General features: G+C 44.6%; 10 protein-coding genes across 10 annotated transcripts; 3 read left to right on the forward strand and 7 right to left on the reverse strand.

Annotated features, from left to right (window-relative positions):
- Nucleotides 1–236: 236 nt before the first annotated feature.
- INS49_013364 (uncharacterized protein) lies at nucleotides 237–1,005 on the reverse strand (the record flags this gene model as incomplete). The annotated part of the gene is made up of 2 exons (XM_043174063.1): nucleotides 237–241; nucleotides 303–1,005. The coding sequence occupies 2 exons, from the start codon at nucleotides 1,003–1,005 to the stop codon at nucleotides 237–239; spliced, it is 708 nt and encodes a 235-aa protein (XP_043021008.1).
- A 426-nt stretch (nucleotides 1,006–1,431) lies between these two features.
- Nucleotides 1,432–2,020, reverse strand: INS49_013365 (uncharacterized protein; the record flags this gene model as incomplete). The annotated part of the gene is made up of 2 exons (XM_043174064.1): nucleotides 1,432–1,607; nucleotides 1,669–2,020. The coding sequence occupies 2 exons, from the start codon at nucleotides 2,018–2,020 to the stop codon at nucleotides 1,432–1,434; spliced, it is 528 nt and encodes a 175-aa protein (XP_043021009.1).
- An 863-nt stretch (nucleotides 2,021–2,883) lies between these two features.
- Nucleotides 2,884–4,598, reverse strand: INS49_013366 (uncharacterized protein; the record flags this gene model as incomplete). The annotated part of the gene is made up of 4 exons (XM_043174065.1): nucleotides 2,884–3,306; nucleotides 3,390–3,428; nucleotides 4,044–4,365; nucleotides 4,471–4,598. 4 exons carry the CDS (start codon nucleotides 4,596–4,598, stop codon nucleotides 2,884–2,886), a joined length of 912 nt encoding a protein of 303 aa, XP_043021010.1.
- A 650-nt stretch (nucleotides 4,599–5,248) lies between these two features.
- On the forward strand, nucleotides 5,249–5,677 carry INS49_013367 (uncharacterized protein; the record flags this gene model as incomplete). Its single annotated transcript, XM_043174066.1, has 1 exon — nucleotides 5,249–5,677. One exon carries the CDS (start codon nucleotides 5,249–5,251, stop codon nucleotides 5,675–5,677), a length of 429 nt encoding a protein of 142 aa, XP_043021011.1.
- Nucleotides 5,678–6,242: 565 nt separating this feature from the next.
- INS49_013368 (uncharacterized protein) lies at nucleotides 6,243–7,064 on the reverse strand (the record flags this gene model as incomplete). The annotated part of the gene is made up of 1 exon (XM_043174067.1): nucleotides 6,243–7,064. The coding sequence occupies one exon, from the start codon at nucleotides 7,062–7,064 to the stop codon at nucleotides 6,243–6,245; it is 822 nt and encodes a 273-aa protein (XP_043021012.1).
- Nucleotides 7,065–12,605: 5,541 nt separating this feature from the next.
- Nucleotides 12,606–15,559, reverse strand: INS49_013369 (uncharacterized protein; the record flags this gene model as incomplete). The annotated part of the gene is made up of 2 exons (XM_043174068.1): nucleotides 12,606–13,388; nucleotides 14,939–15,559. 2 exons carry the CDS (start codon nucleotides 15,557–15,559, stop codon nucleotides 12,606–12,608), a joined length of 1,404 nt encoding a protein of 467 aa, XP_043021013.1.
- Nucleotides 15,560–15,875: 316 nt separating this feature from the next.
- INS49_013370 (uncharacterized protein) lies at nucleotides 15,876–19,683 on the reverse strand (the record flags this gene model as incomplete). Its single annotated transcript, XM_043174069.1, has 6 exons — nucleotides 15,876–16,022; nucleotides 16,120–16,221; nucleotides 16,283–16,792; nucleotides 16,874–16,954; nucleotides 17,020–17,627; nucleotides 19,281–19,683. 6 exons carry the CDS (start codon nucleotides 19,681–19,683, stop codon nucleotides 15,876–15,878), a joined length of 1,851 nt encoding a protein of 616 aa, XP_043021014.1.
- Nucleotides 19,684–20,201: 518 nt separating this feature from the next.
- Nucleotides 20,202–20,528, forward strand: INS49_013371 (uncharacterized protein; the record flags this gene model as incomplete). The annotated part of the gene is made up of 1 exon (XM_043174070.1): nucleotides 20,202–20,528. The coding sequence occupies one exon, from the start codon at nucleotides 20,202–20,204 to the stop codon at nucleotides 20,526–20,528; it is 327 nt and encodes a 108-aa protein (XP_043021015.1).
- Nucleotides 20,529–21,094: 566 nt separating this feature from the next.
- On the forward strand, nucleotides 21,095–22,179 carry INS49_013372 (uncharacterized protein; the record flags this gene model as incomplete). The annotated part of the gene is made up of 2 exons (XM_043174071.1): nucleotides 21,095–21,341; nucleotides 21,404–22,179. The coding sequence occupies 2 exons, from the start codon at nucleotides 21,095–21,097 to the stop codon at nucleotides 22,177–22,179; spliced, it is 1,023 nt and encodes a 340-aa protein (XP_043021016.1).
- A 2,482-nt stretch (nucleotides 22,180–24,661) lies between these two features.
- Nucleotides 24,662–26,129, reverse strand: INS49_013373 (uncharacterized protein; the record flags this gene model as incomplete). The annotated part of the gene is made up of 2 exons (XM_043174072.1): nucleotides 24,662–25,949; nucleotides 26,077–26,129. 2 exons carry the CDS (start codon nucleotides 26,127–26,129, stop codon nucleotides 24,662–24,664), a joined length of 1,341 nt encoding a protein of 446 aa, XP_043021017.1.
- Between the last annotated feature and the right edge of the window lie 728 nt (nucleotides 26,130–26,857).

Below are 26,857 nucleotides of genomic sequence, written 5' to 3' on the forward strand. Positions count from 1 at the left end.
GGCAACAGCTTGGAGGCAGATCCGGTGGCTTTCTGCAGCGACATCCACACATTTCAAGCATACAATTCAAGGCAAGAGAGTCAAAAGAACGTGTAGTGGTTGATTAATACGGTAAAGACTGTGGATCTAAAGCAATGAATCTCTATGACTTTCGATCAGGCCGCCTTCGACCCACTGAGCATCAAACCCACCACACACTGGGACACGACGAAACTATCTCATCACCTTATACAGGTCTAAGCTGGCGTTCTTACTGTAGGCCAGTCAACCTCTGCCGGGGCTTGTGCAGCACTCAGTCGCACAACCGGCATCGTCTTTCGAATTCGCAGCAACCTCCAACCGGCAGAAGCAAGATCTGTCAACAACGACATCAGCCCCCGCCTTCGCAATGCGCAGCTGCTTCTCCACGAGAGCAGCCTCAGCACGGCGCCCTAAACGCACCAAACGCTCATGGTACCCATGAAGCGCCCAGACGTTGTTAGGGTGCTGGCGGACACGCACAAGCTCGTCGTCCAGCCCGAGGTCCTCCGCGTAAGCCTGCATCGCATCCTCCACGCGGCCCTGTTCCAGAAGGAGAGCGGCGTATGCGTGTCTGGTAGGAAGCATCCAGGCCCAGGGCTCGGCGTACACGAGTGCATCGTCCCGCTCGATCGCAACCCTTAGATGGTCGAATGCGAGGTCGTAGTTGCCACGGCGGTATTCTAGCTCGCCGTCCAGCATGGCTGCTGCCACAACCAGGACGTCCTTGACCTTATTTAGGAAGATCATGCGGGACTCGGGTACCAGTTTCGATGCCTCCAAGAACAGAATTCGTTCCTTTGCTGCCGAGTCCACATCGCCAGTGGCTGCGAACGCTACAGCCCGGCCGTAGTAGAGCATTGCAGTGGTGCCGCTGTAGATTTCTTTGTTTTCTAGGATGGGTAGTTGCTTGAGTGTCTCCCACATCCCAAAACGAATATATGCATGAACACCAACGAAATTGAAAAACTCTAGCCAGTCTGCCATTAGGGGTGATTAGATCAAGAGAAGTTTATCCGTAATAGTCGCCTCCATGCGCTTGACCAATTCTACAGCAACACAGCGTTGTCCGGCCAGCATGGCGGCATAAATCAGAGAGTGGTAATTATGCAGGCGGTATAGGCTGTAGAAATTGCAGGGTCCTTCTTTCTCATAATATTTGTCGTCTGCCGCGGTAGATAGGAGATTGGTATTGACAGCCCGCCGATAGTCACCAACGAGAACATCAATATGACTAGGCATGTGATGTGCGTTGAACAGCGTCCGGAGCAAGGCTGCGCAGATTATCAGCTGCAAGAAGAGCAGCCTCTGGCGTGGATGACATCTCCATGAGGTGAATCTAAAGGTGAAGAATGCCAACATATCCACGGGCAGCGGGAATCTTAAGACCATCTTCTAGGATGCGGCGAATCTCTAGAACCGGGTCTCGAGTCGCGGTTGTCCGGTTTGGCTTTCGTATAGAGCTCGGGGGTTCGTGTTCATCAGTGCGTCGGCCGTGAGAGTGACGATATCCAGATTTCCTTGTCCGCACTCGGCGTAGACCTTCTTCATCACCGTAGCATACGAAGAAAATAATATCTTTGAAGTCGCTTGGGGGTCGCTCAGCCGGATATCGGCATGCTATCGCATCGAGTAACATTTGCTCCGCACGAGGCACGTCCGTCGCGTGCCTCTTTGCCTGCCGCACCATGAGGTGGCCCAGCTTGAAGGTCGATGCGAGATCTTCGGGGTCGAACGCCTCCCACTTCTTGTTGTAGTTGGGCCCTGCGGCGTATGCTACTCCCCAGTAGCCCATGACGCAGCTTGGGTCGTGTGCGATGACCTGCTGGAAGCATCGTATGGCCTCCTCATGGTTGAAAGCGTGAGCCCAAAGAAGGCCTCCGTCAAACCAGGTCTGGGCATCGGCGGACTGGGTGTGAATGGGGGAATGGAATGCGCCTAGGTCGTAGTAGGCGTCGCTGGCTGGCACGGGCTCAGCTGTAGACTTTGTAATCGACTGCATGGTTGAAGAGGTCTGGTGATTTGAGGACTTCTCAGAATAAAAGTTGATGCATTCAAATTCGCTAATCAAGGTCAGTACGGACGCTATGAAGGCGTCAATATTAAATGAACGAGACATACAAGGGTTGTCGCTGTATACATGGATTGGAAGCCCGCTGCCGCAGTGGGCTCGGCCGACCGATGCACCCGTAGGCCCAGGCCCACACAATCAGTCGGGTTGACACATCGTAATGTCGGCGCGGACGATATGACGCGCCGGCTTGTGTAAAAGAGGAGGGCGGAACACGTAAGTGAGTCGAGATTTCTAATGTCGCCACTTTAGGTCTCGGGAGGTAGGAATAGGGCCGAGCGCACAGCACCGTCGTAGTGGAGCGGTAAATGCGGCGTTTAACCGAGATGCTATTGCCAGAACATCACTGGGAAATCTTGTGTCTCCATCTGGAAGGTGTCGACCAGTGATGGCCAGGCCGGTACCTCACCAAGATCTGGAATCCATCCATCTTCGACCCCGACAGAAGTTCTTTGACAATTTGTCCAGGAGTCAATACCGTTGGCTCTCTGTTCAACTGGCCAAGCGGATGCGTTATCCTCCTGGGTCGGCGTCTCGCCCATCGTGTTCCCGTTCCCCCGCGAACTACTACGTATCATTGCAGCTTTTCCTCTCAGAGCAATCAGAACGGCTCCTTTAGACCCAGGTCCCTCTGCAGCCTGAGGATCCATTCTAAAGAAGAGATCAACAACGCCCCATGCTCTATCCACGTTGGGCCCCTCTGGCCGTACGCACAAGTGCCATAAAAGGTACATCACGACATGATATTCTAGGTCAGCTCTCCAAAGCTACCAGTACGGCTTGAGCATCTCATGCTAGCGGGAGACAAAGTCAGCCTTGCGCAGGGCGAGATGCGACATGCGAAGCGCAAGTCGATGTCGTGGGATTACAAGATTGCACTGCTTGAGAGACATCTCAATGCGTGCCCTGGTCTCGTCGATGATCTGCTTCCGAACCGACTCTTTGGGTGGAGACGCGGACGTTGCCCCAGCGAGTATGCCCGCCAGGCGGTGCACAGCGCGAGCGATTTCGTACGTGACCAGAGGGAAGGCCATGGCAGTCACGCCGGTTCTAGCCGGAGGAAGAGACTCCATGTCCGGACGGAGATCTGCGTCATCAACGTTCAGGGGCAGGTCGACGTCAGACCTGAGGTTGCAGACCTTCTGGAGCCCGTAGTCCTCGGCCGCGCGGCTGTCCCGGCCGAAGAAGTGCCACCAGACGCGCCGCCAGAGTTCGGACTGAAGGGGGAGAGGCCTAGCCGCTCACCGTCGCGGTGGAGGCCCATGGCCTGGGCCATTCGGATAGCGAGGCCGTGAAGGACCCAGACGCCCTTGCCGCGGTTGTAGAGTCGGAGGGAGGACTGTGACATGGTCCGCGGTCAGCAGGCGCCACACTGCGGTGGGGCCCCAGGGGGGGGGGGTGGAAGAGACCACGTGGACTGACCAGATATATTGCCATGGAACAGAGAAGTGTTCGTGTTGGGTTGTCTAGAACATTTGTTTCCGCCAACGCCTGCTCGTATCCAGCCAACTGGGGCCAGGTTCGTGGTTGTATCTCCGATGAGTAATGACTGAGTTTCTGATGGTTGCAAAGATGACATTGCCGCATAAATACTGCGAAGCATAAGGCCAAGCTCTCGGCATCGACCTCTGATGGCTGTTCAATAGCGGCGTAAATTCGGACTTCGTCAGTGGGTAGGTGCAGTACTTTCATTCCAGTGCATGATTCAACTCTCTCACAATGAACATTCCACAGTTTGAGAGCTGTCTCCCTCGCGGGAAATATGGCAAAGGAACGGTTTGACGACGGAGCAGACAGTATTCCCATGGGATTGGCTATGGATATGTCTTTCAGATCTTCCCGCCTGCTCTCCGGTGTTGTCAAGACGGATTGGATGTCCCGTTGCTGTCAATGGTATTGGTATCAACCTTTATTCGCTGACTCGCTGAGAAATAGGCACAACTGGGCTACTGACCTCTCTTATCACCTTGGATAATAAAATCTCGTTGAAGTACTGGCTCTGTGAATCTCTCTGCATCAACACCTCATCCACAAAGACTTGGTCCGCTTCCGCAGGCGAGGTCGTAGACCCCCTAGCCAAGTGCGATGACGATGCCTTTGTGGATGGTGGTGTAGAAGGAGACACTCGGCGCAGGGGGTTGCGATCCGAGTCGTCGGCTCTCGCGGGAAAGAACTTTTCCAGTTGGGACAGGCGATCAGCCACCCATGTCATGTTCTTCTTTCTCGGCCGACGGATCTGGCCTGCCGGAGGATACACGCCTGCCTTGCCAGCGCGGCTGCAGTTGGAGCAAGGCTGTCGCTTATCGCAGCCCACCTTGCGCCGATGGCAATTGTAACACGAACGGGTTCCCACTCGGCTTGCAGCAGCCTGGTCGTCGAACCTGCTCCGCGGGATGATGATAGTCGAATCGAGGGAGGTCTGGGGATCCGGATTATTCAAATCGGCGGGCGCTTCGGCCCCGGCTTCGGCTCCAGCCCCGGCTCCGGGAGTACTCGTGGCGGCGGACATCTCGAGACCGGTATGGGCCGATTCAATACTGCAAGTAGGCCCTGAATTATTCGTAAAATTCTTCACGACGTATTTGGTCCGTCAAAAGGGCGTTATTTGGGAAAACCTCGAAGGAGACTCAAGGGCGGAAGAGCGGCACAAAAGCCGCGGACCATTCGGTGCTCCGCTGCCGAGCTCTTCGGTGCAGTGCTCGGACAAGCATGTGTAGTGGATGATTACATAACGCGTCATACCACCAGAGTCCTAGAGGTTAGAGTCTGTCCGGTCGGTACACAGGGCGCGTCTCATAACATCACCTCTATCATTATTGCGTGCCCTTCCGTCCGGTAAAGGCTACAGCATTGCTTTCAGAAATCGGCATAATGCTCTTACGACCGCCCTTGTCAATTCCTTCTATCATACGCCAGCGGCAGACTTCACACGCCAGATCTCGAGGCTCTGCATTTCTACCCCAATACATCAGCTTTTCAAGTCCACGATTTCAATCCCATCAAGCGAAGCGACCTCCGTCATGCTGCAGCAAACCACCAAAAGCCCTTCCGCCCTCTGCTTCGTCTCGAGAGTTTTGGCTTTCCCGGCCGATCTGGCGTCGAGCTGGGATCAACACGTTTCGATGCCTTGTCGGATGCACGTTGGGCGACTTCTCAGCAATGTGGTACCTTCAAGCTTTTCACCCTGACATACAGATGCAGACTGTTATGGCCATCTCGAGTAATTACATCAAGCCCTCATATGATGCTTTCAATGCTTTCTCTGACTTTCTGACTAACGCTGATGTCTTTGTAGTGGCCTCCGGACTTTCGACATCCCTCTTGCTCGAGACGGTTCTTCTTAAATTCGGTCGCGACCGCCTTCCCTGGCTTACAGCAGCGAAGACTGCCTTTGGAATGAGCATGATATCGATGATCACGATGGAACTCGTTGAGAATCTCGTCGACTATCACCTAACAGGGGGCATTGTCCAGCTGAATGACCCCATGTTCTGGGTAGCCGCCGTTGTGTCAATGACGGCCGGGTTCTTGGCCCCGTTGCCTTATAACTACCACCGACTCATGAAGTTTGGAAAGGCTTGTCACTGAGTTACATGTATCCCTAATAGATCTCAGGAATTCAAAATGAGTTGCACTTCACACTATTTCGGTCTACTAGAACATCCTCTGCTTCGTAGACTTTAATGTGATCGATGATTTTGCACTTCATCGTATCTGGTGAAAAGATGACTCAGACTGTGCCCAATGCCGCAAGTTCTCATTCCCAGCGCATATCTGACTTACTGGTCTCCCTGAAAATTGGCACACTTTGTTGCAATGTGTTTGAATTTGTGTTTTCGAACCCATCCCTTCTCCCTCTTGGTTTCTAATATCCTCGGTTGCGTAAATGTCAGCACGGCCTGGTTGGGCGTTAAAGGCAATGTTACCATAGCACATGAGGATGGATTGCGGCTTTGGCACAACTCATTGCATTCTGCTACGAAAGCTGAAGAAATACTAGCGCGAAACCTGAAGAGAGAGTAGGTACATATGAAAATTGCAGAGCCAACCCCTTCTATGGATGTACATTAGAATCAATCGTCCGACAAAGTGAAGAATGTGTAATCAGCAAGCATCTCCGTCCGACACAACGATCAAGATCAATACAACTAGTTTAATCGCTCAAACCCAAATCCTTCATCGACTTGTTTCGGTACCCGACCACCGGCAGTCGCGCTCTAAGCAGGAGACTGCTCGTGATGACACTCAGGCTACTGAGCGCCATGGCCAGTGCTGCCCAGACGGGATCTAACCTGTTGTAGTTTCCATTCGTCCTAACCGGGTACAAGACACCGGCTGCAATAGGCAGAGCAACCATGTTATACACCAAAGCCCAGGCGAAGTTGAACTTGACCCGCCTGAAGACGGCCCGACTCAGGCTCGCCAGAGTCAGGAGCGTCGTCAGGTTGGAATTAATGAGGACGAACTCGGCCGCGGAGATTGCCACGTCTGATCCAGAACCAATGGCGATGCCCACATCCGCGACAGCCAGGGCCGGCGAATCATTAATGTCATCGCCAACCATGGCGACGTTCGGTCTGCGGTACGTAGATTTGCCAATGCCGAGGAAAGAATCAACTTTGATTTGGCTCTTCTGGAGGTACTGAACCCTGTCCGCCTTCTGTTCGGGCAGGACCCCAGCAATGATGCTGTCTTCCGGAATACCGACCATGGCACCGACAGCCTTGGCTGTTTTGGCGTTGTCACCGGAAATCATCCAGACGTCAATGCCCTGCTTCCGCAAGGCGTCCACAACAAGCCTGACTTCAGGACGGAGGGCGACTGAGACAGCGAAGATTGCAAGTGGGATCCATCCGTTATCCGCGTCTTGGTTGACATATTTGCCGGCTGCGAGAATAATGGACTTGGCCTGGTCTTTCCAAGAATCCAGCTCTTCGATCGTATGGCGTTCAAAGGCAACACCGTGGTCATCCATGAGGGCTTCGTTTCCGACGATAATCTCGACTGGGTAGGGCAGTGAAGGGACGGTAAAGGTACCTTTGATGCCCTTTCCTGGAATCTCCCTCACCTGCTCGGCTTCGAAACTTGAAGAAACACGGGAGTTGCAGAAATTGAAAATTGCAGTGGCGATGGGATGACTGCTATTGCCCTCAAGCTCCCCCAAGCAGACAAGGATAATATCCTCTGTCCAGTCCCCCCCCCTTCGGGGAAGTATCGACAAGAAATCGATGGTCTGTGAGCCGGGGCTCTCCTCCTTCTGTCAAAGTGCCGGTCTTGTCGAAGACAATGATGTCGAGATTGCTTGCTTCCTGGAATGCCTCTCCGCCACCCTTCGCAAGGATTCCGTGCTTAGCAGCCAAGCCACCTCCAACAAATAGAGCGGTAGGGGCAGCTAGACCGATTCCACAGGGGCATGCAATGACGAAGACGGCAATTGCAAACTGAAATGACCAGAAGGCCCACCCGCCAACGTCGACATCCTTGTAGTCATCTGGTAGCCTGCCAGAAACCCCCAAGCCAAGCCATGTCAACCATGTCACGATGGCAATGAGGGTGACTATGGGAACAAAGTAGCTTGTGATTTGAGTCGGCAACGCGCTCAATAGGAGCCCGGCGAGCTTGGCCCTCCCTGACAACTGTTGGAAGGTGCGAGGGTTGTATGCCCATACGCTAGCGCTAGCCTATAAATAGGCTCCTTCTAAGCGTTTAATAGCGGGGAGATTTCTCTCCTTAATAACTTTAATTAATTATTATTTGCTTAATTGCTTTATTAAGTTATAAGCTTGGCATTGCTTAAGATATCTTAAAATATTAAGAAATATTAATACCTTTATTTTTATAATTATTTTTATACTTAAATTATTAAGATTTTAATATTGCTAGCCTTTGCTTATATATTATTATTATACCTTATAATAGTTATTATAGTTAATAATAATTTATAATAATTTAGCACTTTTATCTTATTTAATATTTTAATTATTTATTTCTTTTTATTTATTTATTTATATTAATTAATGCTAATTATTATAAATAAATAAATATATAAATATTATTTAAAATATGTTTAAAGATATATAAATATTATTTAAAAGATATTAAATATACTTAACTTTAAGCTTAATTTATTATTTTTTTTAAAGTTAAACTTAAAAGGGGAAAACGTTTTAAATTAAAAAGTAGTATAAAATTATGGCTTTTAATTTATTAGCCTTAGTAAATATATTATAAGCATTAAAGAATAATTAAATAAGGATATAGCCTTTGTAAAATAAGAAAAGCTTAATAATTAAGCCTTTATTATGCTTTTAAGCTTAATATATTTATTATATTATATAGAAAATCTTTTAATGCTTAAAAAATATTAGCTAATTAATTTAATTATAATATTAATAACTTAATTATTTATTTCTTTTATTAATTAATAAATTTATAATATAAGGATAGCTTTAACTTATAAAGCTATTTAAATACCTTTTAAAACCTTTAAATAAAATTTTATATTAAAATCTTAATATTAAGATAATTAATTAAATGGTTAATAAAGTTACTTTTTAAAAGTAATAAGGTTAAAGGCTTTTTTTTAGTAATGTTATTAAATATTATAAATAATATTATTAATAACTTAAGTAGTTAAAACTTTATAATATTTTTTAAAATTAAACTTAAAATATTAAATATTATTTTTTATATAAAGGTTAAATAATTTAAAGCTTATTTTATCTTTATTTAAAAAAAGTTAGCATTAAAGGGTATAAAAAAGGCTATAAAGTTTATATTAATAAGTATTAACTTTATATTAAGTAATAAAGAATATATTTAATATTATATATAAAACTTTATATTTATTAGCTATTTATATATTAATTATATAAATCTTATTAAATATAAAAGAAGAATAAAAAATAAGTTATTGTAAATTAAGTTATAAATAAAGAAGTTATTAAAATTTTTAATAATAATGAGGTAGATATAATAACATTATATATTAATATTTTAATATATGTAATAAAGCTATTAATAATTATAAATATTTTAATATTATAAATTTTTAATTTTAATGTTTTAAAGCATATAATAAAATATATAAAAAACTTTAGCTTTTTATAATTATATTTAAGTATAATTATTATTATAAATAGTAATTAACTTATTATAAAAGGTATTAACTTTATAAAAATCTTTTTATAATTATTAAATAAATTAATTATTAAGAGCATCTTTATTAATAATTTATATAATTTTGCATTAAAGAATATTTATTTATTTAATTAAATTATAATTTAAAAAGAGGTTTTAATTAAATATATAAGGAAATAATATCTTTTTATTATTAAAAGATAATAAATTTTATAAGATATTATAAGTAAAGTTTTAATATAGAAATTTTAAAATTTAAATAATAAAAAATAATTTTGCAATATTTATAATATATAGTGAATTTTATAAAGCTTTTAGCTATAGTAATTTATTAAAATTAATTGCTTAATGCTTATATAAAAATAAAGATATTATGCTTAATAAATTAATAAACTTTTATTATAAATTATATTAACTTGCAAAATTTATTAAAAAATGCTTATATTTATTATTAAAGTAATAATTTATATAGCTATTTAAGTATATTTAATTTAATGTATTAAGTAAATTCTTAATAAAATTATTAAAAAACTCTTAATACTTTATTTTATTTATTAATAATTATACTTAATTTTATTAAGTTTATTTTATTACTTAAAAAGATAATATTTTAAATATTATTAAGGGATTTTTAAATATAATTAAAACTTAATTTAATATAAAAGTTAAGATATTTAATTTAAATAATAAGGGTAAATATATAAATAAAATAATTATTATAATATTTTAAAGATATGGAATTATTTATAAGAAATTACTTTCTTATTATTATAAGTTAAATGGCATACTTAAAAAGTTTATATATATTATTATTATTAATATTTATATAATAATTTATAATAAAGATTACTTTATTTTATGGCTTAAAGCGATTTCCTATATAATATATTTATAGAATTAAAAACTATACTTAGCCTTATTATGTTAAATAATGTTATTTAAGGTGCTTTATAAATAAAAGCTTAATATTAAATATTTTTAATTATATTTTCGCTTTATATATCTTTATATTTTTATTAAGGCTTATAAATTAAAAATGAAATTATTAAATAAAGCTAAAAAAGCATATTTTATAAAATTTAAGGTTAAAGGTAAGATTATTTTTTATTTATTTATATTATTTTAAAATATTATTATAATTATAATATTAAGCTATATTACTTAATTTAATTTAATAATGAAAATTATATAAATAATTAATTAGCTAAATAAAAATATATTACTTAAAATAAAGATATTATTAATATTTTAATTAATAAAACTTATTAATAATATAAGATTTATAAATAAACCTATAAATAAATTACTTAAACTTATAAAACTTATTAATAAATTACTTAAATCTATAAAACTTATATAATTATATAGTTTTTAAGGATAATAAATTTAACCTTTATAAAAAGTAAAAGAAAATATAAATATTGTTATAAAATATTTTAAAAATTTTAATTTCTTAATATTAATTAATATAAACTTTATGCTAAATTTTATTTAATTGATATTAATTAATGCTAATTACTTTAATTAAATCTTTGCTTAAGCATTGCTTATTAATATAATAAGTATTAATAATATCCTTAATATATATATATAGGCTATAAAGAGTAATAAAAGGGATGCTTAATAATAAGCTATTAAAAGGGAACTTAAATTACTCTTAAATATAAATAAATATATTAAAATGCTTATTATTATAAATTAATATATTATTAATCTTTATTAAGTATATATAAAGAAGTTTAATTTTTTTAATAAGCTTATTTATTATAAAGCTTAATTTATTATTTATAAATATATATAAATTTATAACGTAAATTATAATAATACTTATAGCTTTATAACGCATTATAATAATTTAAAATTAATTATTATTATTATCGCTATAATAAGCTAATAGCTTTAGTAATTTAATATTAAAATGGCATACTTATATAATTATTTAAAATATAATATTTATATGCAATTATTATAAGAGTATTAAATATTATTTAATAATTAATAAGTTATTTTAAAACTTTTTAATGCTTTATATAAACTTAAATAATTAAGTTATAAATAGTTTAATACTTTTAAAGAAGAATTAATTAAATATTTAATAAAGATAATATTTAACCCTTGCATTTTTATTAAAAATTAAATTATTATTATTATTTATATTAATAATATTCTTATTATTAAAAGTTTTTTTTAAGTTAATAAATTTTATATTAAGCTTATATAATATTTTAAGTAGAAGGATTTTAATCTTTATAAATATTTACTTAAATTAAACATTATATAAATTAATAATAAGATTTATATTTTTTAAAAGAAATATGCTTAATAAATTTTAAAATACTTTAATGTATTTAATTATAATTAAAGATAAACTTTTATAAATTTAAATTTATTTTTATAATAAAAGGAATTTAATAATATTATAATAAATGTAATAATATATTAATTATTTATTAAATTTATTAATCTTTTTATTATTAAAATAAGATTTAATTTTATATTTTTATATATAATATTATTAATATTTAATGCAAAGCCTATAACTTATTATTTAAATATTATAAAGAAAGTGCTTTAATATATTTAGTATATATTAAATTATACCTTATAAATTTTAAAATAAATATTATTATTTTAATTTATTATACTTAATATATATATTAATGCTTCTTATAATATTAATTTAAATAATTTAAGGGCATTTAATAAATATATATAATTCCTTAATAATAGCTTAATTACTTAATTATTAAAGCGTTAATTTATTATTATAAAATTTACTTATAAAATAAAATATATAGTATATTTATTAATATTATTATATTTTTGCTAAATAATTTAGGTATTAAAAGATTTAAATATTAAATATATTAAATATTTACTTATTTTATATGTTAATAATTAATTAATATTAAACCTTATTTAAAATTATAAAGTTAATGCTTAATTAAAATATATTGCTATTTATTATTACTTTATTTATAAAGAAATTAAAAAAATATATAATATTTATTATATTGCATTTAAAAATAATTTTATTAATATTTATATAAAAGCGTTACTTTACTTTACCTTTAAAAAAGCTTGTATAAAATTAAAACTAAAATAAGTATAAGGTTTATATTATTAAAAGGGCGTTTTAATAATTAATTAAAAATAATATAAGCAAAATATATAAATATTAAATAATGTTTATATAATAATCTTAATATAAATTATATTTTTAGCTATTAAAATAAAATATCTCTTATTATTATTAGGGCGATAATATTTACGATAAGGGGTATATTAAAAGGTATAAGGGTTATATGCCTATATGTTAGCGCTAGCCTATAAAAAGGCTCCTTCTAAACGTTTAATAACGGGGAGATTTCTCTTCTTAATAACCACAATTAACTATCGTTTGCTTAATTGCTTTATCAACAACCTTGATGATCTGGTCCAAGAGGGAATCTCCAGAAGCACCGGTGATCCGCAGAGTGATAGGACCACCTTGGTTGACAGTTCCCGAATAGATAGGGTCGCCAAGGTGTTTTGCCACTGGCTTCCACTCTCCCGTCAGACTGGACTTGACGAACTCTCCGTTTCCCTCCAGGAGTACGCCATCCCAGGGGGGAGAGCCTCCGTGAACGACCTTGACAACATCGCCACAGTCAATCAAGTCGATACTGGTAGTCTTCGTCTGCGTCTCCGCTTTCTCAGTCGACACAACTAGCAGGGCCTCGTTTGGCCGGAGGCTGCCCAGCTTCGAGACCGCCTCTCCTGTCTTGGCCGTGCTGTACGCCTCAATCATGCGCCCAGCGAGTGAGAAGACACTCAGGAATATAACCGAGTCCATGCACGAGGGCCGCATCTCCATCTCCATTCCTGGGTCCCTGCTCGCAGAGATGATGAGCTCAGCGATGGAGCTGAAATGGGCGATGGTGGTTGCGAAGCTGACAAGCATGTCCACGCTCCCAAAGCAGTAGAACCGACGGAGCAAGGGGACAGGGCTCCCCGGGCGCCAGAGGGAGTACAGCTCCTTGATTGTGCGGTGGTGGAAAACGTCTGCCGCGAAGAAGTAAACACAGTGAAGAAAGGTCTGGAGCCGCTCACCGGCATCCAGGCCATCGACACGTCCGTTGACGACCAGACTGTCACTGTCACTGCCAATGCCGAGGTCCTACTCGACGACGTGTTCAAAGTTATCCAGGCCACGGGAAAGGAGGACAAGAATGGCCGAGTCAAGACGACCGCCTGATCTTGGAGGAATAAGGCTCTTAGGGATGGGTGAACTGCTGAGTGGAGATTTTCCCGAGGTTTGGAAATCAGGTTTATGTAACTAGATTATTTCTTATTCTGGACAGGACTTTGGGTATAAATGGACGACTTTCGAACTCATGTGAGGCAAAACCAGTCAAAATTACATGCAAAGGAATTGAGGTCCCCCTTGCGTCAGTCCAGAATGATTTGAATATGCCAATTATCACCGAGATTGTTTCAATTTGAGTCATCGTTCAATAATGGTGTAATAATGCTACGTCGATCCTGCCCTATTGAAGGTAGCCTGCAGTCCCATGGGCTCGCCACGTCACCGTCAGCGATTCACCTGAGACTCTTCGAAGACGGAATAACATTGTGGCATTTCTTTTCCTCATGCACTAAGAGGCTCAACAAGGCTGCGAAACGTGTGCGGTATTTCCCGGGCCTGGATGACGAAGGCGTAGTTGCGTCCATGGACAACGTCGTATGCGGCTCGACCGAAGCTTGATAATCCGCGTAGCAGGCTTTCGGCGCCAATATTGAATGTCAATACCCTGTAGTCGTCGATCTGACTTCCTTAGTGGGAATATATTGACAAGTCCGACTCGACGGTACGTCTGTGGCTGATCTGTCCTTACCAGCATCAGGCCCCACCCGACGTAGTCTCCCTGTGGTTCTACGACGACAAGCACCCAAGTCTCCGTCGACGCTCCGGCCACAGCCCCTGAACATCCAAATAAATCATGCCAAAGTCTATGCCTCCTGGCGCTGTCAGGCAACGAGCGACCCATGGACTCTGGGACGAAATCCCAAGAAACATCAGACGCTCGCGTGCTGATCTCATACGAGCCGCATCCGACGCGTTCGATCTTGCGAGGGTTGCTCCAAAAGGATCCGGGTGGGCAAGTGAAAAGTTTTCCCTGCAGTGTGATGGTCATGGTGGATTCTTCAAAACACATGATCTCGATAGCTGCATTTTGCGACAGATAATGCATAAGTATTCTAGACATCTTGTGTCCGCGTAGCCAACTCCATGAGGGTGATAATATGGGTTCATAGGGCTCGGCACCATAGGCGCATCGTGGTGTTTGCAAAAAATCCCAAAGCAGACCGCGGGGAATATCAGCCCTCCACAAACCCGCAACCATCGTGTCAGCCGTGGCTTTCTTGAACAAATCAATCAACCCAAACAGCGCGGGGATCCGGTCTTTCTCAAATGATCGACACCTGCCCCCATAATTGCGCAGAATCGTGTACCAGAGCCTATACGGATTCCTTCCCATGCCAGGCAAGTCGTCGTCGTGAAACCCTTTTGGACCGAGGACTAATCGTTTATACGGGCCTAGGGCAGTCTCGGGTAGGAATCTGTCTGCGATGTGCTCATCACGCTTGGCCCCGGGACACTCCCAATGCAGTTGACGAGATCCAAGATGGACGATCCGTCGGGATAGACAACGCTCTTGGAGACACCAGCCGCGTTTCGCGAGCGCCGCCGTGTTCAACGACGTGCTCCAGACCATGGAGAGACAGATCATGGCGAGTGTCTATTGGATACTGCGGGTTTTGGAAGTCGTCGGGCGATGTCGCCTCCGAGGCAGACACTGTAAGGTGTGCATTCGAATAGACCGCGGCCATCTTTGACGCCTCGCTCTCCCAGTCGCTTTTGCTGTCCTGGACAATGCATAAAGCATCGATCCACAGGTACATAATCCCGAGAGACCGCAACAACTTCACCGTTGCGCGAAAGAGTAGGTTCAGATCCTGGGAATGAATCCGCACATGGTTTTGTACAAGATTGGTCGAGTCTGTTTTGAAAATGACGTCCGAGTTGGGACCCCAGCAATATGCCAGTGTTAGGGCGGCGTATTTCCCTTGGATGCCTTGCCCATCGAGAAGACGGACATCGTCGGAGCCATCGCCAAGACCGAGTTGCAGAACGCGGGTGGGCAGGGGAGGCGACAGTTCTTCCCATTTGCAAGCCTGGTGGTTTTCTAGGCGTTTGGTCAACCAGTCTTGACTCTGCTGGATTCGGGACTCGTAGGTCATGAAATTCTGGCCATTTTCATCGCAGTGTGGGCAAAGGACGACCATGCTTGGTGGCCGGGGGCTCTGATCAGGAATGGGGAAGCAGAGTTGTGCATCAAGAAGCAAATCTGAGCGAAAAATCCAGAGGAAGCGAAAGCGAGATGCAGACTAACACACCGTATGAATTGCCGCCCTAAGTGGGCCCATCGCTGCAAGGCAACGACATCGATGGCCGGATCCACTTATCTTTGAGCCATACTAGTAGAATTTAGCTGGCAAATAATGCGTGGCAGACCCACGCAGTCAACGTCGGTCATTTTCTCTCACTACACTGTTCAAACATCGTGTTTGATTGGTTAGAATCTATTTACATGCTCTGTACTCATCCGCTTCCGGTATCCCGATCTCCCTCGGGGTCTACACAGGTCACATCCAACAACTCAGCATCGACGTTTGAACATTCGTAAATGGGCGGCTCTCCGCTAGGCACGTTGACAGATATGTTCTGGGCCACGATGTTGCTGCAGCGCTGTGATAGTACGGAGTGTCAGTGAATACAGGGGTAGACATCCATGTTTGCATTCCAGCTATTTTACCAAGTGGCTAGGTTAAGGGGCTGGACTTACATCTGCTGCGCTGCAAACAAGCGTTCCGGCCTCTGGGTCGTATTTGTCTGATACAGTCCCCCAGAAGTTCCTCATGGTGATATCGGAGATGGTCAAGTTAGCCTGCGAATCAGAACTCAGTTAGGGACATAAATAAACGGATAGCCAAGACGGTTAAACAGACCGGAAACTCGTTGCAGATAGACTGGTTCTTCTGCCCATAGCACTGCGTGATAGTAATCGCCCTGTCGTTGTTATCGTGGTAGAAAGTGTCATACGTCACGTTCCTCACACGGCCCAGCCCGCCGCCGCCATTCAGAAGGTCCTGGAACGCCGTCTCAACGCCAGGCCAGACCTTAATGCGTGCTGCGTCGCTGGCGTCAGCCATGGAGATGTTGTAGATGTACAGGTTCTCGACAATGTCCGTCTCGCCCTTGTACTGGCCGAGCGACCCGACGCTGATGCCGTGCGAGCCCGTGCAGTCAAGGTTCTGCACGACGACGTTGGTGCTGTTTGGCTTGAACGAGACGCAGTCGTCCGTGTTGATGATGACCGAGTCCTGGATGACCACGCGGTCGGACCGGTACGTGTCCCAGCCGTCCGAGTTGGCGATCTTGACGCCGCCGGTGCTAGTGGCTATGAGGTCCATGTTGCTGATGATAACGTCCGTTGCATTGGCGATCATGTTGAACCACTGGTGATGGCCAATCGTTTAGCTACTTATCTGTGGATCCGTGGGGCCGTGAGCTGGTGCAGCTCATGTCATGCAACTTACATTGGGAGAATTGCGCATGCGCAGATTGGACATGACCACGCCCTTTGCTCCATCGATGACAAACAGCTGTGGTCTAAATAGCTGAGTACCCTTTGCATTAGCCCATTCCTCAAGACATGTCAATTATGTGTCTTTGAAAGACTCACTGAGCTGTTTCTGGCATTCTCCTCCCAATATGCCTGGCCACGGCCATTGATCACGGAGCGGTTGTTGCTGAGGTCGCCATAGATATTGATATCCTCTCCGCCCACCTTCCAGAAAGAAGACATGTTCTGGAAGGCATATTTGAAGCTGTTACGCGCCCAGTAATAAACATCACTGTCGTCGAAGGCCACTTCTCCAGTGATGACGACGTCCACGTGCTCAAGGAAAGTGAGGTCTAAAGGTGACCCGATAAGGTATGACTGATCAAGCACGATCGTGCCTCCATCGTTGCAGTCTTGGAATGCCTTCAAGATCACGGGTGCGTCGTCGCGGGTCGTGCCGTTTGCGGACCCCGGCTCGACGTAGCAGTAGCGGCCCTCGTCTCTCGGTGGCGAGTAAGGGAACTCCTTGCCGGTTCCGTACGGAGCTGGGGTGATATTTGGACGCTTTGGCAGGGCCGAATTCCCATGGCGAGTACGGAGCGCAGCAGACACCGGGGAGGTGGCGAATGCAGCCAAAGCCGCCAAGAGAGTGTTGAGGTGCATCGTTATCCTTAGCAGCGAACGGTACAGCTGTGACGGCGAGACTTGGGAAAGCTTCTCAGATAGACCTGGAAAGTTTCAAAGCTAATGTCGTAATTTCTCACCATATATGGTTTTATGTTTACCGGATGTTCCCTGTCCATGAAAGACTCACATGTGGCGCTCACGGATAAATTAATCGACGCCAAGAGTGCACTCGGTGTAAAGCATGCCGTGCGCAGGTGGGTAAACAGGTGCTGCATTCAATAGTCGCTACGCTTTCAGTGCATCGGACTCTCAACTTAAGACGACACGTAATTATAAGGAGTTGTTCATCAGTTGCCAAGTCTTAGCTCGCCTTGGGTGTGCATGTCATTGACGTGTACCTAGGTAGTCTGAATATGACCGCGACGTCTGTCAAGCCATCTGCTGAGGGCGTCTCCCACCTACTCGGATGTTGTGGCGCGCTCGCATGTATTCCATGATCCTCTGATGCTCAGCTACGGAGGCTAATAGCAGGCTTTGAATGGTTGCGAAAGTGCATCCATTCCTAAGTGGATCATTGTTGGTATTTATAGCATCACGTGACCAGATGGACTGAACGAATGGATCAGATTTGGTAGAGTTCATTTTGACAATCTGTGCTTCCACTCCAAAGGGGATAACAAGTTCTGCAAAATTAATCGACCTATATCTGCTCTACGTAGACCAGCTTCATGATACCACTCGCTTCCCACCTTCCAAAGCCCATCACCTCTTTGCCTACTCCTTCGGTTCCTTCTTGTCGCCCTTCCCCGCAGTCTTGGCTGCCGGCGCGGGTTTCTCACCCGCCTTGGTGAGGTGGTGGGGGTGAAGTTGTAATCACGTAACAATGCTTAGTGAAGGGTACATTGTGGATATACCATCTGTTTCTGTGGATGCGAATATCCGTTCTTTTCTAGAAAGGATGTGTATGGTACATGATTTTAGCTGTTGGTGCTGGCTAATTTTGGCAATTTTAGGTATGTTGGTTCGGACAAGCCCCAATAGGGTGGCGTTGTGGACCCGCAGGGCTGGGATAAGACGTTGCATTTCACCAAGGCCTGTCTGAGCTGAATGCTACGGCCCATTTCCCGGCCTTTCAAGTGCCCTGGTTCAAGGACAGGCCCTAGGTGCGCAGGCTCAGTTGACTCCCGGCCGCTGGCCGTATAGAGGCTCAGTCGGTCGTCCGAAATGTAACCCCGTGGCTCAGTCAAAGCAGGTCGTGACTGAGAAGCCTTCATTTGGGGGCTGGGTTGCCACTCAGGAAAGACGTGACCAAGTCCGGAACCCAACAGTTCTGTGGAAATTGGGGCCGGAGAAGTGAAGTGAGATCAAACATTTGAGGATTTGTTGCAATGGCCATACAAAAGTTCGAGTAGATTTCGTTGCATCTAAACAGAGCCTTTGACGATGTGACTGGTGACAGTGACACTAATTAATAGAACACATCTTCTATTGCCATCTATGCCTGAGAGATAGGAGTCTGGACCTGATAAAATAGTCATAAATGCTGCAACAAGAACTTATGACTTACTCATCCAACAAATGCGTCATTTGCCAGTCTTTCAGATCAAAGCTGCCGTCTTTCAAATCATCCATATCTCCAGCCCACTCAAAAGTTGTGCCAGATACCTGAGCCCCTCCCTCAAGACGTATGGTGCATCTGTGCTCTTGATAATTTTCCGTCTCATATTCAGCCAACTTGTTTTTGGCATTTTCACCCTCAACCTCATATGCCACGCCCTTAACCACATTTCCGGGGGGTCCATCGAGCAGCGCTGGGTACGGTCCCCACATCTGAATGTGATACCCAATAATCTCGGCCGGTACCAAATTCCTCGGCCGGTCCTTGAGGCCGAGAACACGTTGCAGCTGCGTTGGATCCATGAGAGAGCCATAGAAGAAGTATAACTCCTTGCGCTCGCGTTCCTCCATCATGCCCTCTTGAATAGCAGCTGCGCGCCGGTTCCAGTCTGCTTTTGATTCTTCTTCGGCTACGTCAGCAGCCATAAATTTCCGCTGCATCAGCGAAGGCGTCGAGTTTTGAGATGAGTGGCTGGCTGCTCTTGCCTGGCTGTTGTCCTGCGGCCCAGCATGCAGTTTCGGTGATTCTGGAGGTTCCATGTTTTGCTGGGAAAAGTCTTGCTGCTCGGATGAGCTCTGACACGATAAGCAGCTGAAATTTGGTAAATAATCAACTTTCAGTACTTGCGATATAGTTGAAAGACCCAGCAGCGATATTTGTGCGGGCAGTGAGTGTCGAGTGCTAGAAAAGGTGTTCAGGAAAGCTAGGTAGATGATGGATGCCTTGGAGTCGCAGCGGGGCTTATCCCGAATTTTCAGACCACTTTCAGTCTTTTTTTAGCCGAAGGGTGGGTGGATACCTGAAAACCTGGCCATTGCAGCAGGGCCAACGGTACCTAGGTACACGGCCGACTTCACACGATCATGTGTACTCCGTAAAATGAAAATTTTACACTATGCTTCAAGCCTTCATTCCGCCCAACCTGGCAATACCGTAGCACCCCTAATGTACACATCGATGGTGAAGTTGACAAGTGCAACTCTACTCTTCCCGTTACGAGGGTCGTCTTGCTCAGCTGAGATCAACCACGGGCAGCTGCTGAACATCGTGCTCCACAATGTTGCCAACAGCGGTGGATTTGTTTATGGATGCAACCAATTCCTATTTTGAGAAAGGGTCCCTCCTCGAGGCTGGGCTTGCTGAGACGGACCAGACCAAGCGGCAAACGAGGTCGCCTATTTGCACTTTCAGCTCCACATACAACGCCACTTGGCTCCTTGAATGCGGCAACGGCGTGAATAATGGAGATCTCGGGTTGGAGGAGCCTGCGCCGTTCAGTTACTCCACCGGTGTGCCTCAAAGGTCAGATACTTGGCCGGGTGTGTTTCGATATGCCAAATATGCTGCCAACCGACACTTCCTTATTATTGGCATCCTGCTGTAAACCATATGTTAGATGCAATCAACGGGTGGAGAATAGTCACATTTTGACCATCACATTACGCCAGAGATATTCTCGTTTCTGTTACCGCCACGCCTCCGAAAATAGCACAGAGCAGGACCAACTTCCGTCCCCGGCTGACCACAAGGCCGTCTCAGAGACAGCCCGTCGTAGAATGGGCCATCACGGCAATGCTCCGAGATTTTAATTCTTAATTTTACTGTTGTAAGAGTATATATTTCCCCAATTCGAGTCGCATTCTTACACCTCAACACCGTAATGCCAACATCATCTCAGCTTCATACACCATTCAGCATCGGTCTCATTTGATATCCTCCTATCAAGCATTGATCTCTTTGAATCATTGGTTCTCGTTCTACGATTCGTTTCACACTCAATATAGTGCCTCAGCGTACTTTTTCCCATCATATTAGACACGAAAACATTCGATTTTATTCTCATACGACAGTAGCAATTAGCCTACACTATCCACCGAAGGATTGATTCTGTATCTCTTTTGACTGCTCGACTGAAGAGGATTTGTCGAAGAAACTCCCGCAATTTCCGATATGTCGACTCACGAAATGAGAATTGGCCTTGAGATTGAAACTCTCCTCGGACAGAGAGATGCCAACGCCAAAGAGCTATCTCTCGAGAACTTTGCAAAGATGGCGGCCAAGTCTTACAACGCGAAGATCGACCGTAAGAAGTACTTGACAATGCATGCCGATATCGGTGGGACATGGGACGGAGACGAGTATAAAGACTGGTCCTTGACAGACGATGCTACTATTGTCGGAGCTACGAAGACTAAGTGTACGTCAGATAACTCTCATGCTGCCCTGTCCTATTGCACTGACACCTATTCAACTTCTCAGACCCTGTTGAATTTGTCTCTCCGATCTTGCATTATGACGCTACTGGAATCTGGCGTGCTCACGTTCAGAACTTGTTCAAAACCATGCGCGAATTATACCTTCTCGAGTCGAACAGGAGCTGTGGCTTCCACGTTCATCTTTCACCTGCGGCGGGCGCATGGTCTCTTCAGGAACTGAAAGCCATCTGCATGGCTGTGGTCTACTTCGAAGACGCTTTTGAGGCTATCGTTCCTGAACATCGCCGAGGTAATCAATGGATCAAAAGCAACAGAATCGACAACCCTGAGCTAGCGAGTCTCCCAACTGCTAAGATATTCGAACGAATCAAGGCTTGCAAGAATGCTGTCGAGATTTCCGATCTCATGCATTCCGATAGGTATTACGCCTGGAACTTCACTAACCTGTACTACGGTGGAAAGGCTACCATTGAGTGGCGCCGCCCTCCCGGAGTGACCACTGCTGAGGGCAGCCTTGTATGGGCTGAGCTCGCCATCGACTTTTTACAGTCTGCCCGACGGCCCAGTGTGCAGTTTGGACAGTATAGCCGAGATGTTGAAGGACTCAGGGCTTTTGTTGGAGATGGTGTTGTTGCTGGAATGAGTGATGAACGGTATTTGAAACCTATATTTGAGGGCAAATCGGGCAGTCTGAAACCTCTCAAGCTGAAGGAGATGGATAAGGATATGTTGCAGAAGAAGGCAAAGCAAGACAAGAAGAAGAACCTAATGATGAAAAAGCTCAGGGAGGCGCTGGCGAAGAACCCCTATCCAAATTAGATATAGCTAGCTAAGTGGAAAGACCCCGGTGGTGATTTAGCTTACATTTATTTCCGACCTGACCAGAATCCTGGATCTCAATTACCTCCGTTACGCATTATACAAGAAGGCATGACTGATTCTATGATGAGTTTCACTGGTGATATCAATCAGCTAGAGACATCGGCGAGTTCTGACGGTCGCGACACTCGCGGAAGCACCCTCATTCCCCAAACGCCTAAGCCTTTCGAGACTCACATCGCTGCCCGCCATATTTAGCAAATGATTAAATCAACCTCTCGAGAATACGCGCAGTGCTGTGAGTGTGGCTGAAGCTAAAGGATTTCGTGAGCCGCAATGCTAGCACTATTACAATTATATGATTTCAACTTTTTTATAGTAAGTTTAGAGAAGAATCGTTGAAAAGCTGAGTAGATGGCAAATAGACGAATAAATAGTTGATTTAAGAAAACATAGTGTGGCTGAAGCCTCATTGCTGTTAAACCCGAGAACTCACAAAAGAGTGCTTTGGTCTCATCATGTGGGCGCCTGGCAAAGGGGGGCGGGATGACCCGGTCCGCTGGCTGAGCATAACTGGATGAGTGGAGGTACTTAGATAGATGCAGGTCATATTGATTTCACATCCTGAATTTAACATAGTACAGACACATGAAAAGCTGATTTAACTTAGAAGAAGTGCAAGTATCCAGTTGACAAGGCTATATAATTAGATTAATCTATCATGAACCATAAAGAATGTAGACTATCTCTGGCAAATTGTTCGAGTCTACCTCACGTACTTAATCGTGACTCTCAACTTAGACCGCAGCATCTGTGGAGATTATATAAACGCCATGTCTCCTTCATATCTCCTTCCTTGATAAGAAATCACTGTCACGTAAGCCCATCAACAGTAGAGGGAGTAGACAAAGAACAAGACGAGCTATTTAAGAAGGCAATGGCGGTCCTCATGAGCCCAAAAAGCTCTTGGGTAAGTGATCTGCTGGCGGACGATGTCAGACTATTGTCGACCTAGAGAACATTCTTCATCGGTCAATATGCCTCTCCCCGCTGATGCGCCTGATCGGCAGGGGCAAAACATGGAAAGGTTGTAGACGTCGACTCTTCGATCGCCTCGATCGCCCATCGCGCGTTACGCGAGATCGAGACGCCAGTGACGGCGACACCTGCACCTAGAAGCACACATACCCTCCCTACTCGACCGGCCGCGCAGGTAGCAGTGTCCTCTGCGGATAGTAACAGGAACTAGAAGTTTTTGAAACGACTTGGTGGAGCGGTGGAGTGGGAAGCGATGGAATTATGACGCTGGGGTAAACGGTGCAGGTCGTAGTGGATCGCTTTAGCTGGAACCATCACTCGTTCTCACGCGAAGGCACAAATTGATGACGATGCCGAAGCCAAAAGTTCTCATAAGCTTGAAAATCCGTCTTTAATCATCCTAGTTTCATCCTGCCTTGCTATTACGAGGCATTGTCTGCGCCAGTCGTCTCGGTCGCATCAGGTTTTGCAGCCTCCTCCCTCACCACCCTCTCCATCTCTTCCAAGATCTGCATACCCTTGTCGACAGTCACCCGGAACGGCTTTCCAGCTCCCTGGCAAATCAAAACGCTCAACAGTCAGCGGACAGACCTGTTTATGTGCAGATGCAAATCGACCTTGTGTTGTCACTCACTCAGAAAAGGATGTCTCTCCCATCGCTCTTCGCAGGTCATCTTTTCTGCCTCCTCAAATGCCTCCCTAAAGAGGGTTTAGGTGTCCTTTGTTTCAGGCGTAGTCTGTGCATTTGATTGCTCTGACGCGATGGGAGTCTCGTGAGGGCGGTCGGATGCCACGTTGGCCTTTTCAGAGTGCGTGTCGGTAGACGTGGAGGTGAAATCGAGCTGATTCTGAGGGCAACCGTACTTGTAGTGGGAAAGAAGCGTTTAGCTGGGTAGGCGAGATGTCAAGTAATATTGAATGGGATGAGGGATTATCACCAGAGCCGGTGCTTTTGGCGCACAAGTACTTGGACACGATCTCACTTACGAAGGATTGTTTCCTAGGTTCAGTGGGGACGGACCCGGCTGCATAAAAGGCCACCCGAGGTCCGTTGCGGATAGTGAGCTACTCAGACTCCATATACTTTTTATGTAAGTTGGACTACCCACTCAGGCACCAAACCGCTCCTGCACCGACATTTCCCACCAAAAAGCCCAATTTCAGGCTTACTATAATACTTCATTACACGAAAATAAGGTGATAGACTCAAAGGCTAGGGCTGAGACCGCTTGACCATGACTGTCGATCTGCGTCGAGATATCTGTCAAGAGGAAGCTGTGTTTACGATCGAGATATAGATTAATTGGGTTTAAAATAGGAGGTTATATGTCTTCAAGTTCTGTTTTATCATTTCGTATTCAACACTAGGCGCATCTCACTGCGCACTCGCTGTGATAGAAATAAAGCAGGCATGCTTAATATTGAGGAGCAATAATCGGGATGTTCAGCCAATCCACTTCGACCATTGAATAACTTCCCCATCCATCCTCAGACACTCCATGTCCTCTTCCCTCAGACAAATGCCGACCACGATGCTCCCATCCCTTCCTTTCGGGAGAAAATAAACCAGTCCCTCTCTGGCACCATTCACAAATCTTGGCCTCCTCACAGCCTCCGGCTGCCCTAGGCAAGGACCGAAGTCCAAATCATACAACTTCTCCTTCGCCCAAGAGCTGAGCCTGACGTCAAAACTGGGGTTGCTCAACGCCGCAATGCGCCTTTGCGCCGCTGCGCCTTTGTTCCGAGAGATGGCTGTGGCTTGAACTACTGCACTGTTCCTGAGCGAGTCGGGACTCAACGCCGCGCGAAGACCAGAAGCGACAGCGCCAAGGGACTTCTGGTTGACTAGGTCATCGACAGGATACGTGTGTGATGTCGCGGTGGTCATCAGGCCAGGGTACGTGGGCGGAAGATCAAAGTGACGGCGGACGTCGACGTTGCGGGTCAGTGTTGTCGGTGTTGACCGTGGGCTATCCAGCCGGGAGTGTCGCGCTCGGGTGATGGACTGCCAGATGAAAGCGGTGAGTACATCGTCTGTCGATACGAAGCTGACGCCTGCCGTGAGAGTCTGGCTGGCGAGTTTCTTCAGGCTGGACAAAGAGGCAGCAGACAAATCAAGGTACGCCCACACAAGGTCGTCCGAAGGCGTACTTAGCTGTGGTTCGCGTGGCTTTGCATTAGCTTCAACGTCCTGGACCAACCCTTCCGATTTGGGCTTTGGCGAGTCAGAATAGCCTGATGTCTTGTCGACGGCTATAGGGATCCGGTCTGTCCGCCGCATATTGCTGGTTTCCACTTCGTCCTTCGTGAAGGCTTCACTGCGACATGCCTTGGCGAACAGTGTAATAACCTGTGCCTGGCCAGCCATGTCCATGCTCCCATGCTGAGCGTTGAATGTAAGCAAGAGACCGCCTTTTACAAAATTGGCCTGGACCAACAAGACCGGCCGCTCTGAATAAGGCTCGACCATAGTCTTGCACGGTGCGACGACATCTTCGTCGAGCATGCGAAACGGGAAACCTGCTTCTCGGAGCTCGTCCCAGGTCGGCACTGTGACATCATCTTGGAGCTCCTTCACCACCAGCTCCAGAGAAGTCTTGGCGGCGGTGATGCTGAATTCTTCGCCGATTTGGACGACCTTGCGGGTGACCCACGGAAACTCTTTGCTCAGTCGTGCAAGTCCTAATTCCAGGTTTTCGATTATTTCCGTCTGCGAGCGCGGGGATTCGTCTCTGGCTGGGAAACAGAGAGTGAGTTGGGTGTAAAGGCGGTTGATGCGCTCCGCCTGACCCAGAATGTCAAGGCGCAAATCTTTCAAGACTGATCCGACATCAAGACTCTCCATCGCAGACATCAGACAAGCATGCGCCAAGACTGCGCATGTTGAGGTGGAAACCGTTGAGGACCTTCATGTGGCAGTCGGAGGCACATTGCATCATTCGGTGCCGCATTCGGCAGACTACATCAGTAACGCCGCGCTCGGCCCGACCTTGGTGTAGACTAAGTTGGGAAGACATGACCTTCTTGACCTAAACGAGCACCTGGAACATGTCCTCCATCATGTTTGCCCATTCAAAGATTGGGCTCTCCTCATGACTTAGGATATCTTAATTGTCTCTTTCTTCATCAGCCGTTTTAGGCAGCATCGGGCGAATGAGCGTTCTTCGAAGACGCCTAACTGTTCGAAGGAAGGAGCGTTCCGATGCTCCTTGCTTGGGAAGCAGCACCAGACCGTACCCCCCCCCCCAAACACTATCGTTAGAACTTTCCTCGGCCCCCAGTAGCAGCAGCGTCACCCGCGAGATCAATTGTTCGTATGACTCCCCCGGCGTTCCGAAGGGGGAGCGATTTCCCGACATGGCTTGGAAATCCAGCTTAAATTCATACCCCCAAGGTTTCTTCCCCCTTCCTGGTGTGCATTGGGGATCGAAAACGAAGAATTTGTCGTACGGTGGGTGCTTGGATGGACTCTTTATGAACCAAATCTCGGCGTGAATGCCCACAGATCCCACCAACTTGTTTGGCGATTCGGACCAGGAGAGAGAATCCAGATCCAGAACAAACCCTTCCAAGGTTAGACAGGAGTCTTGTATCGCACCATATGGGTCCGTGCCGGCCAATGGCATATAAACTTCTCGAA

Source organism: Diaporthe citri (assembly GCF_014595645.1).
Source record: "Diaporthe citri strain NFHF-8-4 chromosome Unknown scaffold_7, whole genome shotgun sequence".
Taxonomy (NCBI): domain Eukaryota; kingdom Fungi; phylum Ascomycota; class Sordariomycetes; order Diaporthales; family Diaporthaceae; genus Diaporthe; species Diaporthe citri.